Raw genomic sequence first — 16,612 nt, 5'->3', positions numbered from 1 at the left:
CCACCACTGCCAACATCCTTGTCTCCTCGTTCTCCTCTACAGTTCAAAATATTCCTCAGATCCCAAACTATTCGTTTAACTCATTCCTTCCTTCAATGCCTACCTACCTAAACCACAACAGGGCTAAAAATAGTTGATAAAGTTTTACAAAAGAATTCACTGAAATATTCTAACAGAAGTAAAACCATATGTCATCTCCCTTGCATCTTTTCCCAAGTGGTAGAATAGCTCCAGATCTTCTTCCCTTTTTCATAATGTGTAGTCCTATGATCACAGCTACAATGAAGGCAAATGCAGTATCAAATATGATAACATGTTTCCGGAAAGTTTTTACCTTGATATCAGAAGTGTCACGCTGACTATTGCGCCATGCTCTTGAAACAGATGAGAAAGTTCTGTCTGCATGATCAAACTTCCCACCTTGCAGATTTAGGAAAAGTGTTGTAAAGGGTTCCTAAATATATATTAAAAGATTAATTAAAACCAGCAACTAATTTCTTTAGGAAGTTCAGTGGGCAAAGGGATTTATTTTTCTTTTGGGATTTGGCTATTAATGATGCTATTCTAGCAGACACACCATTAACTACGAAGAGTTAATTATATTATCCAAGAACGAGAAATACAAACTGCAACTTATTTGTTCAATACATGTTTTTCATTCCTCCTCCATGCATATATATTCAGATAAAGGAAAGCAAAAAAAAAAAATAAAAGAAGATATTTACAGGCTGGAGGAGAAGCTACAGTCAGTTGTCACACTGCTCTCAAAACCATGAAAAAGCTCAATATTTTTACCTTATATACTTTTTAAACTACCATGTAACAAAAATAACACATGCGTTTTATTTTGTTCAAGGTAATCTATTAATACAGATGACTGACTGAACGCATTCAATACAGACAGCATTATGACAGCTATTCCTTAAATATGTAATTTATGATTTAAAAAGAAAAATGTTCGAAAGATTTAAAAGCCTCCTCTTAGTTAAAGAACACTTAAGCACGTATTAGTGGATAATTGCTTGAAATTAGCTAAGCACTATAAATTACTTTGAGGATTTATGGATGCTTGTACATTCTAACAAGCTTTAATTAATGATGTGCTGCTAACGCTTTCCCAAAGAAATTACTTTCTAGGAGATAAATCACCTTTCAATTTTACAGAAAAAAATGTTGTTTAACCAATATACTATCAATACATATCATCTCAAAAGTTACTTCCATATAAATATCAGCAGATCTAAAAAAAAATGAACTATTTGAACCACAGAATTTCATGATTATCAGATACCAACTCACACTCATTAGAAGGTGAAAATTAAATAAATTCACTAAGAACCACAAATGTTCAACACATGGTCCACTCAGAAAATATCAAGAAAGAAAGAAAGTTAACCATGCTTAAAGTTGTGTAGGAATGTATACTAAAAAGGAATTTTTTAGGGAGAAAAGGCTTTACTGACTTGAAAAGGCTGTACCACAAAAATTAAAATCTTCTGCTCAAACTTTGGAATACGTTTACCCTACACTACTGATTACAAGAAAACTTTAGTATTCTCTCATGCCACTGAGTTTTAGTTTATTCATTCCCAGCTATTTGTTGCTTTCAGCATCATTTAAAGGAAAATATCTTTTCAAAAGATATACTTACAATTCTCAGTAACCATGTGAGTGCAAAACTTGCAGTTGAATAATGTGTGCCATAGTGAAATTTTGGAACCTGTTCATCTTCCCACGATTCATATCTCTCAGCAAAGAACGCTGCTCTCTTTGGGTTCAAAGCTCCAATAGGCTACAAGGTTGTAAAAAAAATATATATATATAGGTTAAGTAAACAAAGATAAGATGACCTGTTATCACATCATACTCCCCTTGCTCTTTTTGGTAACCAAAATTATCAGCATCCATGCAGAAGAGGGGTTTTGGTGTTTTGCATAAGCAGGTGTTGGATTCTGTAAACACCCAAACAGATCTGTGTATTTCAAACCAGGATTCCATGCACAAGCACACACTGCGAAGGGAAAAGTGTCTTCTGCATTCATATGGACTTCATTTCTATTTACTGCTGGTTCAAGTCAAAGACTAAAAAAAAACACTTCACAGTGGAATGTCTTGGGCAAAGAGTGGTTAACTTGTGAGCCTTTGGATATGTGTGCAGGTTGAATAAACTATTAAGCAAATGGTAAGCAACAACAAGAAACAACTTTGGATATTTTTTTGGGAAAAAATTAGTGACCAATAGGGTGGAAGAATATTAACATTGCACATGGAATTTTTCTATTACTATTCTTCTTTCTATGTTTGCTTCTTATCATCCCAAGACAAGTTTTACTCAATGGATAAAACTTGAAACTTTGAAATAGACAAATAAAATAGCACAATTTCTATGTGAAAGCATGGATATAGAAGAAACAAATAAAGTACATAGGACTAAAAAAGTCTATTCCACTTTCACCAATATTGTTACTCTTTGTTCAGCACATACCTAGGACATAAACACCCACAAATTTTTTCAAATAAAAGAAAGCTGTGTAACTTCTTTAGCAGATTTTTACATAAAGGATTTGGAAAAATGAGTATATATCATATAAATCACTAAGAAACCTAAAAGTGAATTTAGCCATTCAACATATAAAATGCTGTAACAGGTATAAAATATCTTTGCATATACTTGCAAAACATATATGCAATACCATTCTGTATACATACTGACCACACTGTATGTTATTAATATAAACTATGTACAGCCAGTGCACGAATTCAAGTATAACTGAAGAATAAGCATGCAAAAATGTTTTCTTCTTTCTGTTCTGGAAGAATGAATATACTTAAGAATGCCCTACAAGGTAAAGAAAAACTTTCAAAGCCTTGAACAGAAGTATCAGTAACCTAGTCATTAATTAAAGCACAGTTCAAGTGCAAAACTATGTCTGCTAATCAGATTATTATTATTATTCAAATAACTGCTTCTTTGCAGCTCACGTGAAATTTGGCATACAAGCTTCAAAGTATTTTCTAGGATAGATTAGATGTAGGCATGACCTAAGATCTACTCTTACATTTTTTACTTAGGAGAGGCTTTCACATTGCATAGGATAAAGAAAACATTTTAGGTTAATTACTGTTTTTGCAGTTCACTAATTTGGAATATAACCCTTTAAGAGACGTGGTTCCTGTGTAAAAGGATTTTTATCTGATTTAGCAAATTTATTCCAGGGAAGAATGAAACTAACTCCAAGTCTCTTTGTTCCAAGAACCATTTTGGTATCTCCATCTGTACTGATTTTCCCTACAGATTCAGCTTGCTTGAGGGAAAAAAAAGAAGGTTATTCGTAGACAAATTACATAAATTAAAAATAGAAACAGCATTATGCTGCATGGTTCTGTTACATTTTATGTATTCTCTTTATCTGCCCATATTTTTATTACTCTCCAAATGAGTATAGCCCAAATCAATAGTTACAGAATTACATTCCTTGAATATAAAGCTAAACCCAATTAGAATTGATTTCATTCTCTTTTCAGAAAAATAAAAAATAAAAAAATGGTATCATGCAGAGATCCATATAGCCAGAATCCACAGTATTGATTTTGGCTGTTATTGTTACAGTTGGTTTCTGAAGCCTGCAACAGGACAACTATCAAGACATGTCACATTTATTTGCAAGCAAATAATAAAAGTCCCCAAATGAAAGAAAGCTTAGGGAAAAAAAAAGAACCATGGAGCTGTGCACTGACAATGATACACTATCAGCTTACTCAGAGAAGTTACAGTGGGAATACACACATTGAATTATACATTACACGAATGCACTGATTTATTGTGGTAATAACATCCACCTCATTAAAAGATTCTGCTTTGCTGCAGTTGGAGGGCTACATGTTGTTTACTGCTATAAATTAATGGCAGCACACAGAAGACTGCAGAACCCTTCTAACAATAGATCTGTAATGACAGTGCTGTATATCACAGCTTCCCCAGCAGCTTCATAATAAAATGGAGACAATGTATTGGGCTAATACATTCTAGCAGGCAGGCCCATATTTTTCTGACAACTGCTTCTAAGGATGAGTGTGTTACATTGCACTGTGAACACTTAAATAAGGTTGAGCTACAGAATAAAGCACATACGAGGAATATTCAAACACCATCTGACTTTTAATTTAGTAAACAAATTAATTGAAATTTTGTAATTATTTTATATTTCAAAATTAACAGGGTATCCTGATTGCATACAGCATTCCCTCCCCTGTGGGTAAGTGCCAAGGGAAAAAGAGTAACTCTAAACTAAGCTATGCTAGATGTAGCTGTGAGACCACAAATTCACAATAGTCAACATGGTTTCTCTATGGCTACAGATCACTAAGGAGGAACAAACTAAAAAGCTTTCATATCCACAAATTCCAGAATACATTTTATTTGAAGTACTTTTTTAGATATTAATTCAGCAATTAAAAAAAAAATATTTAGATGGGGGAAAAAAAGATGAAAAGTAGCAACAGAAAAATTCCAATATGCAAAAACAATGGATGAGATTACAAGAGACAAGATGAAAAAAGAATTTACTTATGGCTGCTAAGTTTTCAAACTATATTGAAAAAAAAATTATGCATATGGTTTTCAAGTGAGAGCTCATTCCAGAAAGGGTCCAAAGTGGAGGAAGAACTGAAGTAAGGAAGTTTTGGTTTTTTTCTTCTCCAGCAGCATGATCAGCTGTTTTTTAACCCAAAGTCATTGTTCTAACAACATTGTGCTACAAATATGAAAGTTACAAGCTATTCCTAAAAAATCCAAACTCATTTGATATTAATTTTTCAAGTGCTATCGAATAAATAAACCTCACATTTTGACTAAGAACTGAATACAGTAAATCTCAGTCCTTGGACCACGCTTCCTTGCTTTCTTTAAGACACAACAAAGAAAAATGGTTTGTTGAAAAATAACTGAGAAAACACACTGACTCTTACTATCCGCTGCTGTTAAATATGTCCATACGCTATAGTGTACAGTTATATTTGTTGGTTCTTAATCTTACCCTGTGCCAGACTTTGGCACAGTTGCCCTTCTTGCCTCCATTTTCAGAAGAGGCCCTTTTGCAGCCAACAGAAGAAAGCAGAATGCTCACTGCTCCTCTACAAAAGGCAGAATCTCCCCTGGATTCCATCACTTATGTTCAAGAATACAGACATTTTTTAAAATTGCTAATAACCTAACAAAAGCAGAGTGAAGTCTTATACAGAAAGAATTATGATGCATTTACTTACAGCTACACATTTAAGAAGAAAAATACTTACTTTTTATTCCTATCTGATGTGTCTTTATTTCTTAAACAGTGTTACTCCAGATAAGCAGACATACCTTTTCTTTACCTAGAAGGCCTTTTCTAATTGTCCTTACACAGGCTTCTGTTATTAAAACAAAGTGCCACTTTTACTGTCTCCTATCCATTGTAATACTGGGAAGAGTTTTTAACTCATTGATATTCAAACTCCATGAAAGACTAGATACTATGGCAGTAAATTACTGCAGATAATAGTTGAGATATCATCGTTTTGTCTTCCCTGTTAACTGTTACCTCTTTGGCAAAGATGGCAATCTTAAAAATTATTACTGGAAATCAGGAGATCTACACAAGTGCCTGTTGAGTTCTGAAAAGTAGGCAGTTCCAGAAACTAAGTCCCTGCTGATCAGTGCAAACAGATTGAAAAATTAATGAAAACATAATTCTTTGAAATTTGTATTTCAAAATATCTTTACTGAGGAGGGGGTAAAGGAGAAGGGGGGGGGGGGGGGGGGGGGGAGAAATTTTAAAAAAAAAAAAAAGTTTTCCTGTGTGATATTTTATACTGTTTTCTTATCCACATCCAACCAGGTATTTGGATTTCTGTGAATACAATTGTTTGTATCACTGAATTATGTCTTGTAGCATCCTTGCCAAGTATGATGTTTGTTTTTCATATGTTTTATTTTCAAGATGACTATCTGGTTTTCATTACTGATATTTTTCATATATTCATTGGGCTTAAAGGACCAGAGAGACCATTAGGTCATCTCATCTAGCTTTGTGTTTGTATGACAAGTATTAAATGCCTTTCCATTACATCACTTTGAGCCCAACTGTTTACACTTGATTATAACATGAGCTGTATTTGGCCAACCTGCCTTCTATAAAGGCATCTGACTCTTGAGTACATGGACAATCTCCTAATTTTCTTGGAAGCTTTTTCTACTGATAATTTGATCCCCATTCTAAAAAAATATGCACTTCACTTCAGCTATAAATTTACTGGTGGGTTACCCAAGAATCTTATTACATTTCTCTCTGACATATCACAGAGTCTCTACTTACCCGGTATTTTTTGTACATGAAGATACTTACAGACTATAATTAGACTTTTTAATAAACAAAAGAAATTAAGTTCTTCAGGTCTTCCATTTTAAAGTATCTCTTCCAGCCTTAAGATTTCTCTGCAGCCTGCCCACTTACCGATGCATTCTATTGTACAGATAATCTGAAATGTGTTCAGTGTTCCAGTGTTAATATTCTCACTGTTGTAAATATGCCAAGTGCTGTATACTCTGCTGCAATCTAACCACAACTGCATTTTTAGAGGACTGCTTCTTTAGTTACTTTATGTATTACCAACACACAACTAACTCCCAGAACTAGCCAATACTTGTAATAATGTCAGTGGGACTTCCTGATTATCTGAGTAAAGCTGCTTTTTCCCAGACAGGGATATGAAGAGAAGATGCAAGGGTTTAATTATACCCAAACTTCATTAGCTTAGGTCAGCTGGGAAATATCTGGGAATAAACTCATATAATGTAGAACACCACTTTTTCATCTGTCACTTTTGTGTTTGAGAACAGCCACAAAATGCTGTATCACCCTCTGAACCTATTCACATTCCCTGCTAAAACTTGCCATTCCTCCTCTCAAACAACTGAGTACTGCTTTCTTAAAAATCAGGCCCTGCAACTCCCCCATCTTCTTTAGAGAGCATTTTACTCTGATCCGTATCTGACTCAAATTCATTAAAGAACCATATCCCAAATAAAACAGCAAACAATTTTCTGCTGAAGTGTTTGAACTGCCCTCATTGATCAACTAAACTGGTCTCTGAGCTGCTCTGAGAAAGATTTAAATACTGGAAACAATCCACCAAGGAGAAAAACAATCCTTACTGATTCATTCCCAAAAGCACTGGTTTCAAAGCAGATGCCCAAATCCTACGTAAAAGACTAGGCTGGGGGACAGAACTATGAATTTGGATGTCAAAATCTGGCTGAAGCCAAAGGGAAAGAATTTGACAGAACTTCTGTATTCTTCCCCAGTGTGCATTTAGGTGATACACAACAATTTATGCTCCAATTCAAAACTGGTTTATTGGGGGTTTTACTATTAATTGTAAAGCATATTTTAGTCACTTATAACACTAGGTGTTTGAGAACTTCAACACAAGCAGCAGCTTGAATTTCATGTGGTTTCTTAGTGACATAAGGAATCCTATGGGCAAACACCTTTTGTATATGTAATGTTGAAACTGTGCAATAACTAAGAATATTAGTGAGTTTAACGACTTTGACATCAAGATATCAAATCAGAAAATTCACATAGCTGTGTTGCCTTCTGTTCCAAACACTAAAGTCAACTCGCATCTCTGGTGAATCTGTTGAGTAGACATCTTCTGGATAATTGTTAAAGTTCCATCTAGTTAAGCTTCTTCCCCTTTAGAACTGGCAGGTCATTATACCTGTATAATTCTAATTCATTACAGTTATAATTCTAATCCATTATAGTTATAATTCTAATCCATTATTCTGAATACAGGTATTTCAAATAATTATGACACTTGAAAATTTGTAGGAAGAAGGGAAACAAATCAGACAATAACATAAAGCAAGTTTTGAAGAATGCTCCCTGTTTTCCCTGTTCTTTTTCTGTTGACCTAGAGCTAAAACAATTTTCAAATCTAGAGAAGAGTTGCAAGCAAGCAAGACTTCATACGGTCAACAGAGAACAAACAAAGCCATAATTACCCTAGTTACAAAGCAAAGAAACTTACACCTTCTCATAAAATTAGGTTAATTCTCATATAATACTTTCATTGCTCCAGGGAGCAATACAAAACAAATATAAATAGGTTTTTAAAAAAAATTAAAAAATTAAAAAAATCACAGGTTCTCAAGCTAAAAAAAGACAACTAGATCACCAGTCCATCAGTGGCCACTAAACATGACTGTCTGAATTATTTCACAAGTTCACAAAGTAATTAAACTTCTGGTTGCCAAATGTGGGAGGTTATCTTAAGGGAAGGATCATGCTTCATATGCTCTTTTTTCTTTTTCACTAGGCTCCTACTACTGGCTGTTCATAGAGGCAAGATATTGAGCTAGATGAGATTAAGGACTGATTCCTCTCTTATGATTTCATTTTAAATGACTTAGCATCTTCCCACCCATATGGGCCGGTGCACATGATACAACAAAAGCCAGTCAAGAGCACTCCACTACAACAAATGTGTAGTTACTTTTACAGGAAAATTATTTATTTGCTTAGACTTCTTTTTTATTTTATTTACATGATTGAAGAAACAAAGATATACACTTCATTTAATACTTATGCGCACAACTTACTTAGGGTGCAGACAAATATTTCCCAGCAGGTCCTTTAACTAAGTGACAAGTATAACCAGCTGACTGTGATCATCGTTTTTATCAAGCATAGGATTCCTGGGCATTTCCTGATGCACTGCGTATGGGATGAAATTCTATAATCCTCTGATCTCAGTGTTTTTTTAAATAAATTTCATATATTCTATACACACTAAACCCACTGAGCTTTTTTATGTAAACATGCTTTTTTAAATAGTCACGACTTACCAGCTTTCTTTGAAAAGACCCTATTTAAAAGAAATCATGTAATGAAATTTACCAGATCACATTTTGTTATAAATATATTTTCCAAACCTCAATTTTCTATTCTGGACAAACTGACAAGTCAATAAAGGGCTGGAATAAAAGCAAACAAGAGTTGTGTGCATGCAAATTAGAAGTATCTATACACATGGTTTATTATGAAGATTTTTTTAGGAGCACACACATTCCTTTATTGATGACAACAAGAACAGTCATAAAAACTGATCTAAAGATGGTCTAATAATTAGAATGTCTGAACATGTCAATATAAATAATATTTAATGATTAAATAACAGGGAAGATTCCCAAAGTCTAAAGTTCAAAAATGGATTAGAAACTAATCTCAAGCATCAAAAATTGAGAAAAAGAATGTTCAGCAACATCAGCAATACATTAACGACAGTGATACACCTCAAGCCACCAGAAGTCTTGGAAGAATTTGAATTTAGAGGAAAAATCTCCATGCCTTCATATTACAAACAATAGCGTTAAATGCTATTACAGCAGATTCCAGAACAATATACTGCTGAACTGCAAACTTGCAACCTAATTAAGCACACATACACTTTTACATAAGGTTTAATCTACAGTTCAGCACAACGGAATCAGTCACATGTATCTGAAGCATTACTACACCCTAATACTACTGAGAAGCCAAACTGAAGCATGCTGTTGTGTTCTACACTTCCAAAGGGTCAGGAAGAAAGTCAGCTGCATGTCCCTGAGAATCATGAGAAGAAATCAAGCTGCTTGCAGGCACTAAGGAGGGTATGGCATTGTAATTGCCTAGCTTAGAAAATACACCTGCCAGACAAAAGCAACCTTTTCCACATACTATCCATGACATAATCTGCCAAGTAAAAGAAATCCCTGCATCACCATTCATTTAAAAAAAAAAAAAAATCCTTTATGGATTTTGAGAAACAGGATTTATTGAGAAGTCCCATGCACTTGAATCACAGCAGGAGATGAAAACATTATCTCCCTGCCTTCCATTCACAGAACATGCTCCTCTGCCAACACATCATGCCAGCCACTGTCACAGAAAACAGCAGCCACTACACCTAGCGCCAGATCTATATAAGATAATAAGAACTAAAACCATAATCCTTTTGGCTTGTACTAACATCACAGGTTCTCAAGCTAAAAGCTGGCACAAACTTGCCTTTTCTGCAGATTAAACACAGCCAAGGCACACAAAATATACATTATTATGTATTACGTTAAGCATCAGGCCCTACCAAAAGAGCAGCAGCAGGCGGCTAGAAAGATGCACTTGGGAAAGTTTAAAGAGTTTTTTACTGTAACTTGTACTGTTTCATAGAACTATTACAATCAGATTATATTGTCCTGAATATAGTCAGCTAAGTGCCCATCAATGTACACCAATTCACACATGCATTGCTTCACTAAGGTGAATTCATCCATCATTTTACTACCTATTTCACAAGATCTCCTGATTAGTCAGCCATCATCCTCAATACCATTGTCCTGGTGGTTTAAACCACGACAACCATTAACAAATCAGTATTGGCAGAAAGATTTATCAGCTCCCTTTTAATCTTCTTTTTCAGATTACCACATATGTTGGATAGTATAAAGTACAGCAAAGACCTTCGGAATGCCGGTGACCACCTCACTCTGGAAAGTAACCTTACGTTTCTGATAATGAGGAAGTTTCAAGTGATTGGCTGGATATTATATGTAAATTATTTTGTCTTATTCTTATTAGACTATTCAATTCAAGCTTTTAGGATCGCACCATCTTCTTTTACTGACCTTTTCCTATCAATTTCCTTCATTGGATCCACACTTTCGTTTATTGATATTTGAGTTTGGGACAGATCGTCGGATGTGTCCATCAAAGCACACACACAGCCTGAGAGCCACCTTAAACTCCTCATTAAACAAAGACTATCATTATTATTATTATTATTATTTTACCATGTTCTCATTTTCTCTGAGCACTATTTTTATAACTGGACTGTCCTTTGACCCCAACAGGCTTCCTGCTCCTAGTAGTTTCATCGACTCAGTTTTAGACATCTCCAGTTAGGTGAGCTAAATCACATCCTCACTTGCAGTATGAGTGCAACTTTCAACTTAGACACCATCATGCTTGTTTAGAAATCTGAATTACACAGATGTGTGCTGTAGCAGCTCATAATCTGCTGGAGTTCAAACGTCTGAATATAAAAAGGAAGAAACACTGTATCAAGAGAGTAACATTCACTTTACATTAGGAAGACAGAAAACACACATTTAAAGTGTCTCTGGCACAAGACATGTGTGAAATTACTTTATTTTGATTGCTAGTGCATTTTATGACCAGACATGTGCCCCATGGTTTCCTGTGGTTCGGTTGCTGCATTTTAACAGAACCGCTAGAATTTGGCGGGGATGCCCTGTCCGTGGTCCTGAACCACCTGCTGGCGGGCATGGGGCGCGGTCCGGATGGGTACCTGACCAGGGTGCTGCAACCAAGCCTGGGACCTAGAAGCAGACGACTGCTGCAAATGAGCCAGACCCATGGGACCATTTGCAGCTTTTCTTCCTATTTTTGCCAAATGTGCTAAAGTCAATGATAGAACAGATTGACTCAGCTTTCAGAAAGGATAACAGAACAATTTTATCACTCGCAAAAGTCCTTGACAGAATCTGCCTGAGGGTTACTGACATTTGAGAGCCTCACAACATCACTTTCTCCCTATATGGAAATGGATAAAAACTTACATTATTAAATCAAAACTTTTCATGGAAGTATAACAGACTACTCAGCACCTTAGTGCTGAAGTGAGGGGCACTGAGCACAAGTTACTCCTGGGGATATTCCAGTTGGACACAAGAGGAACATTTTTCACAATAACAATCAGCCAGAGGAATAATCTCCCCAGGGAAGTGATGGATTCCCTAGCATTGGACACTTAAGATTCTGCTTGACACAGTGTTAGGACATCTACTCTAGGTCATACTTTGCCAAGAAGGTTGGACCAGATTATCCTTGATATCTCTTCTAACCTATAATTAATTGATACTAATCCTAATTCCACAATAGATTTTCTGGTCCAAACAAAGCAAACCCATAACAGTTCTAAAATTATAGCACTGTCCTGGAATTTCAGTAAGAGAAATTTATACTCCTGCACAGCTTTCTTCAAAGAGGAACTTCACTTTTGAGTTCTCATATCACAAATAAGGACCCCAATCAAAATTACCACCACCACCATCACCACTTTTAGCTCTCTCTCTTATATTCAAAGAGGACATATTAGGAAGAAAGGGTCTTTGTTCTCTCAGCTGGATTTTGCCTTGTTATGGTTTCCTAAATTTTACAAACACATGCATCTATAAAAATCAAGATACTGCTTAAGTACTGCTTCCTGTTTGACTGCCTCCCTTCCCTAAAAAATTATGTCAAATGTCCAGATCTGTGGACCCCTTTGCACAATCAGGTATGGAGATAAAATGTAGATCTGCAAAAGGTAATAAACCAGCTTCTGTAATAATTTCTCAGAACTGTTCCCTATTCTGCACACAATTTTAGAGAGGATGGAGTTTTCCCACTTCTCCAAGACTTATTATATGATAATGGAAAGAATCTGATGAATATACTTTATATTAAAAGGATCAAAATCCCTAACAGACAAACAAAGGAATAATTAAAAATGTGTCTCCCCTTCAGACACCACTGCTTCAGGCTGACAGTAGATAGGGCTTGATTATCTCTACCACTGTTTCTTGAGGCGATCCAAAATCCTAGAAAATACACTGGGCCTTTTCTTAAGCGCCAGAGATTCTGATACAAAGTTTGAAATATTTTATTTCCTGTACTGTCAGGAAATAAAGCAGGGATTCACATGAACTGCCCGGACAGCTTAGTCTGTCTGGCTTTAAAATGCTTTTTAATTAAGTGGTATCTTTTGTCACAAGTACAGATGACAAATTTACTGCTTGAAATACCAGTGACAAGGCAACAAGGGCAGATGCTGAGGCCAGCAATGTCAAGCATCAAAGGTTTCAGTGCCTATATTCCAGATGTAATTGCCTATCAAAATAGGCCATAACCATTGCACTATTGTCAGTTCTCAATTGTGAGAATGAAGATCTCAGGCATGCTATACAAAAGGATTTGGTTCGAGACCATCTTAAGAACCTGAATGTACACAAGTCCATGGGACCTGATGAAATCCATCCACGGGTCCTGAAGGAGCTGGCAAATGAAGTTGCTAAGGCACTGGCCATCATATTTGAAAAATCATGGCAGTCAGGTGAAGTTCCTGATGACTGGAAAAAGGGAAATATAACCCCCATTTTCAAGAAGGGGAAAATGGATGACCCAGGGAATTACAGACCAGTCAGTCTCACCTCTGTGCCTGGCAAAATCTTGAAGCACATTCTCCTGGAAGGCATGCTCAGGCACATGAAAATCAACAAGGTGCTTGGTGACAGCCAGCGTGGCTTCACTAAGGGGAAATCCTGCCTGACCAATTTGGTGGCCTTCTGTGATGAGGCTACGGAACTGATGGACAGGGGTAGAGCAGTTTATGTCATCTACCTGGACTTCTGCAAAGCATTCATCACTGTCCCATACAACATCCTTGTCTCTAAACCGGAGAGACATCAATTTGATAGGTGGACCACTCGGTGGATAAAGAACTGGCTGGACGGCTGCACACGAAAAGAGTTGTGGTCAATGGCTCAATGTCCAGCTGAAGACCAGTAACGAGTGATGTCCCTCAGGGATCGGTGTTGGGACCGGTCTTGTTTAGCATCTTTGTCAGTGACATGAACAATGGAATTGAGTGAGATGCCAGCCTTATGAAGTTTAACCATGACAAGTGCAAGGTCCTACACCTGGGTCGGAGCAATCCCAGGCACAGCTACAGGTTGGGCAGAGAAGAGATTCAGAGCAGCCCTGCAGAGAAGGAACTGGGGGTGTTGGTTGATGAGAAAATGAACATGAGCCGGCTTCAGTGTGCACTTGCAGCCCAGAAAGCCAACCCTATCCTGGGCTGCATCAAAAGGAGCGTGACCAGCAGGTCAAAGGAGGTGACCCTGCCCCTCTACTCTGCTCTCATGAGACTTCACTTGGAGTACTGTGTTCAGTTTTGGTGTCCTCAACATCAAAAGGACATGGAACTGCTGGAACACGTCCAGAGGAGGGCCACGAGGATGATCAGGGGACTGGAGCACCTCCTGTATGAAGATAGGCTGAGAAAGTTGGGGCTGTTCAGCCTGGAGAAGAGAAGGCTGTGTGGAGACCTCATAGCAGCCTTCCAGTATCTGAATCTATAGGGATGCTGGGGAGGGACTCTTCATTAGGGACTGTAGTGATAGGACAAGGGTAATGGGTTAAAACTTAAACAGGGGGGGTTTAGATTGGATATAAGGAGGAAGTTCTTTAATGTAAGGGTGGTGAGGCACTGGAATCAGTTGCCCAGGGAAGCTGTGAATGCTCCATCCCTGGCAGTGTTCAAGCCAGGTTAGGCAGAGCCTTGGGTTACGTGGTTTAGTGTGAGGTGTCACTGCCCATGGCAGGGGGGTTGGAACTAGATGATTTTAAGGTCCTTTCCAACCCTAACTATTCTATGATTCTGTTCCCCTCACCTTTCTTTAGTGTACAGTTCTGGAGCATGCTTTATGCTTAGAAGGACATTGAGTTCTAGTGAGTTTATCACTTTTAACTGGTTGTCCTGGGTTTAGCAGTAGCAGTCAATTTTTCTCCTTCTCCCAGAAGACTGTCAGCCTGGGAACAGTGCTGATAATACTGATGTTTTCAGTTGTTGCTAAGTAATGTTTACCCTGACCAAGGACTTTGTGAGCCTCATGCTCTGCCAGGGAGGAGGGGAAGCCATGAGGAAGCAGAGACAGGACACCTGACCCAAGCTAGCCAAAGAGGTATTCCATACCACAGCACATCATGCCCGGGGGGGGGGGGGGGGGGGGTTGTAACTGGGAGTTACCCGGAAGGACACGGGCTTCTGGGTCAGAATCATTTCTCGGCAGGTGGCATTGTATTCTCTTCCCTTGTTATTTTCTCTTATCATTGTTGTCGTTGGTGGTAGCGGTGGTGATTTGTGTTGTACATTGGTTGCTGGACTGTTCTTGTCTCAACCCGTAGGAGTTGCACTCTTTCGATCCTCCTCCCCATCCCTCCAGGAGCAGGGAAGGGGAGCGCCCTGGGGCAGGGGGGGTGGGGGGTGGGGGGGGGTGTCAACTGCTTCCAGCCTGGCACCACTCACTGGGAGTGAGGGAACAAGCTGTCTGGCTAGGGTTTCAACCACGACACTGGTAGCAACCTGCACTGATTTTGTGCTGGAGCACAAGCTGAATGAAATGTAATTTTCATTTCCTACATGAAAACTACTGGTTTACGGAATGCTGTAAAAGTTTTAATGCCTCTCTAGACAAAAAAAAATCTGCACAACTATAATAGGTGCACATCAAAACATTCCTTACTTTCTATCTCTTTGCCAAGGGGTAACGAGATAACTAAGCAGATTTCATGCCCATCCTACTCTGTTTCCTCAAGTTATATATGCAGCAATTTTGTGCTCCTGAAATGGTCACCCTGCAAGAGAGTTCAGGCTGGTGTGCTGAAGAAGTCAACAGTGAGGTTTACATTAGAACAACAAATCTAGTCTAATTTGTCATAGTAAAAAAATCTATTACTTCTCTACTGTTCAAGTGTATTTGATATCATTGGCTCCCACATACCAATTAAACCCCTCACTTCACTGAAGGTGAGAGCTATTTGTTGCTTTTGTACACTTGACTGGAAAAGGAGTCATTCTAGCTACTATAGAATTGAAGATGATTTACCAAATATTTCATTAAAATGATAAAAATACAAATAAAAATATTATTACATACACATGTAGCCATGGTGAAGATAAAAGAAGATTTAAGGATGGCATAATTTTCTTCTTCTAGTAGTGTCAGTTTATAATCTTACAAAATTTTGTGCCTTATAAAAGAAAAATTATCAACAGCTACTTGCATATAGCAAGACCTTGTAACAAACTTCAGAGAGTAAAAAATCATGCTTTGATATCTGATATTGTGTAGTTCTACTTTTTTTTCCTTATCCAAGTTCAGAAACACAACACAATTTATTGCTTCCACTGAATAAAGAAAAGGGAAAAAAAAAAAGCTTTTGAATAACATAAGTAATGCATAAAATGGGACACATTCTGGTGGGAAACTGTGTCTGTTGTATAAATAAAATATATGCAGCTATAAATATAATATGTAATACTCATTCCAAACCACAGCCACCTCTTAAGAAATAAACACTTGAGTCAAAGCAGGGTAACAGACTGGCAGTGCACTCCTGGCATTTGTCAGGAGCATTCGTCAGGCTGACAGTAATATTAACCACAATCCATTTCAGTTGCTTTGGTTTATCATTGTGTGACTGATGTTCAAAACAATGCCATAAGAAGCTGCTTAAATAAAGTGTTGGTTTAACCTATACACTGAAGTTCTCTAAATCTGTACTAACTGTGGTCTTCTAGCTAATATATATACAAAACTGTTATTCATATTTGACACTTTCTAATACCTAACTTCAACTTGCAATTCCTAACACTAAAGTTAAAAAAAAAAAAAAAAAAGTTGTTAATTTTTCAGTTCTTAGGTACCAAAAAAAGTAAAGATATAGATTGATCTGACACCCTGTCAGACGAA

The 16,612-nt window shown here is 37.2% G+C and overlaps 1 protein-coding gene across 1 annotated transcript in view; it reads right to left on the bottom strand.

Moving 5' to 3' along the window:
* LRBA (LPS responsive beige-like anchor protein) overlaps nt 1-16,612 on the bottom strand; it is a 401,040-nt gene that overhangs the window by 108,689 nt on the left and 275,739 nt on the right. The window contains exons 45-46 of the mRNA XM_061440892.1: nt 1,652-1,792; nt 335-454 (exon numbers count right to left, since the gene is read on the bottom strand). Coding sequence (XP_061296876.1) covers nt 335-454; nt 1,652-1,792 — 261 coding nt within the window. The remainder of the gene's footprint in view (nt 1-334; nt 455-1,651; nt 1,793-16,612) is intronic.

The sequence above is a fragment of the Pezoporus flaviventris genome, unplaced genomic scaffold (assembly GCF_033815535.1).
Source record: "Pezoporus flaviventris isolate CSIRO_AGI_PZ_B2104156 unplaced genomic scaffold, CSIRO_AGI_Pfla_v1 ptg000002l, whole genome shotgun sequence".
In the NCBI taxonomy this organism is placed as follows: domain Eukaryota; kingdom Metazoa; phylum Chordata; class Aves; order Psittaciformes; family Psittacidae; genus Pezoporus; species Pezoporus flaviventris.
The sequence above is the reverse complement of the archived record's forward strand: the minus strand, read 5'-3'. Positions and strand labels throughout refer to the sequence as shown.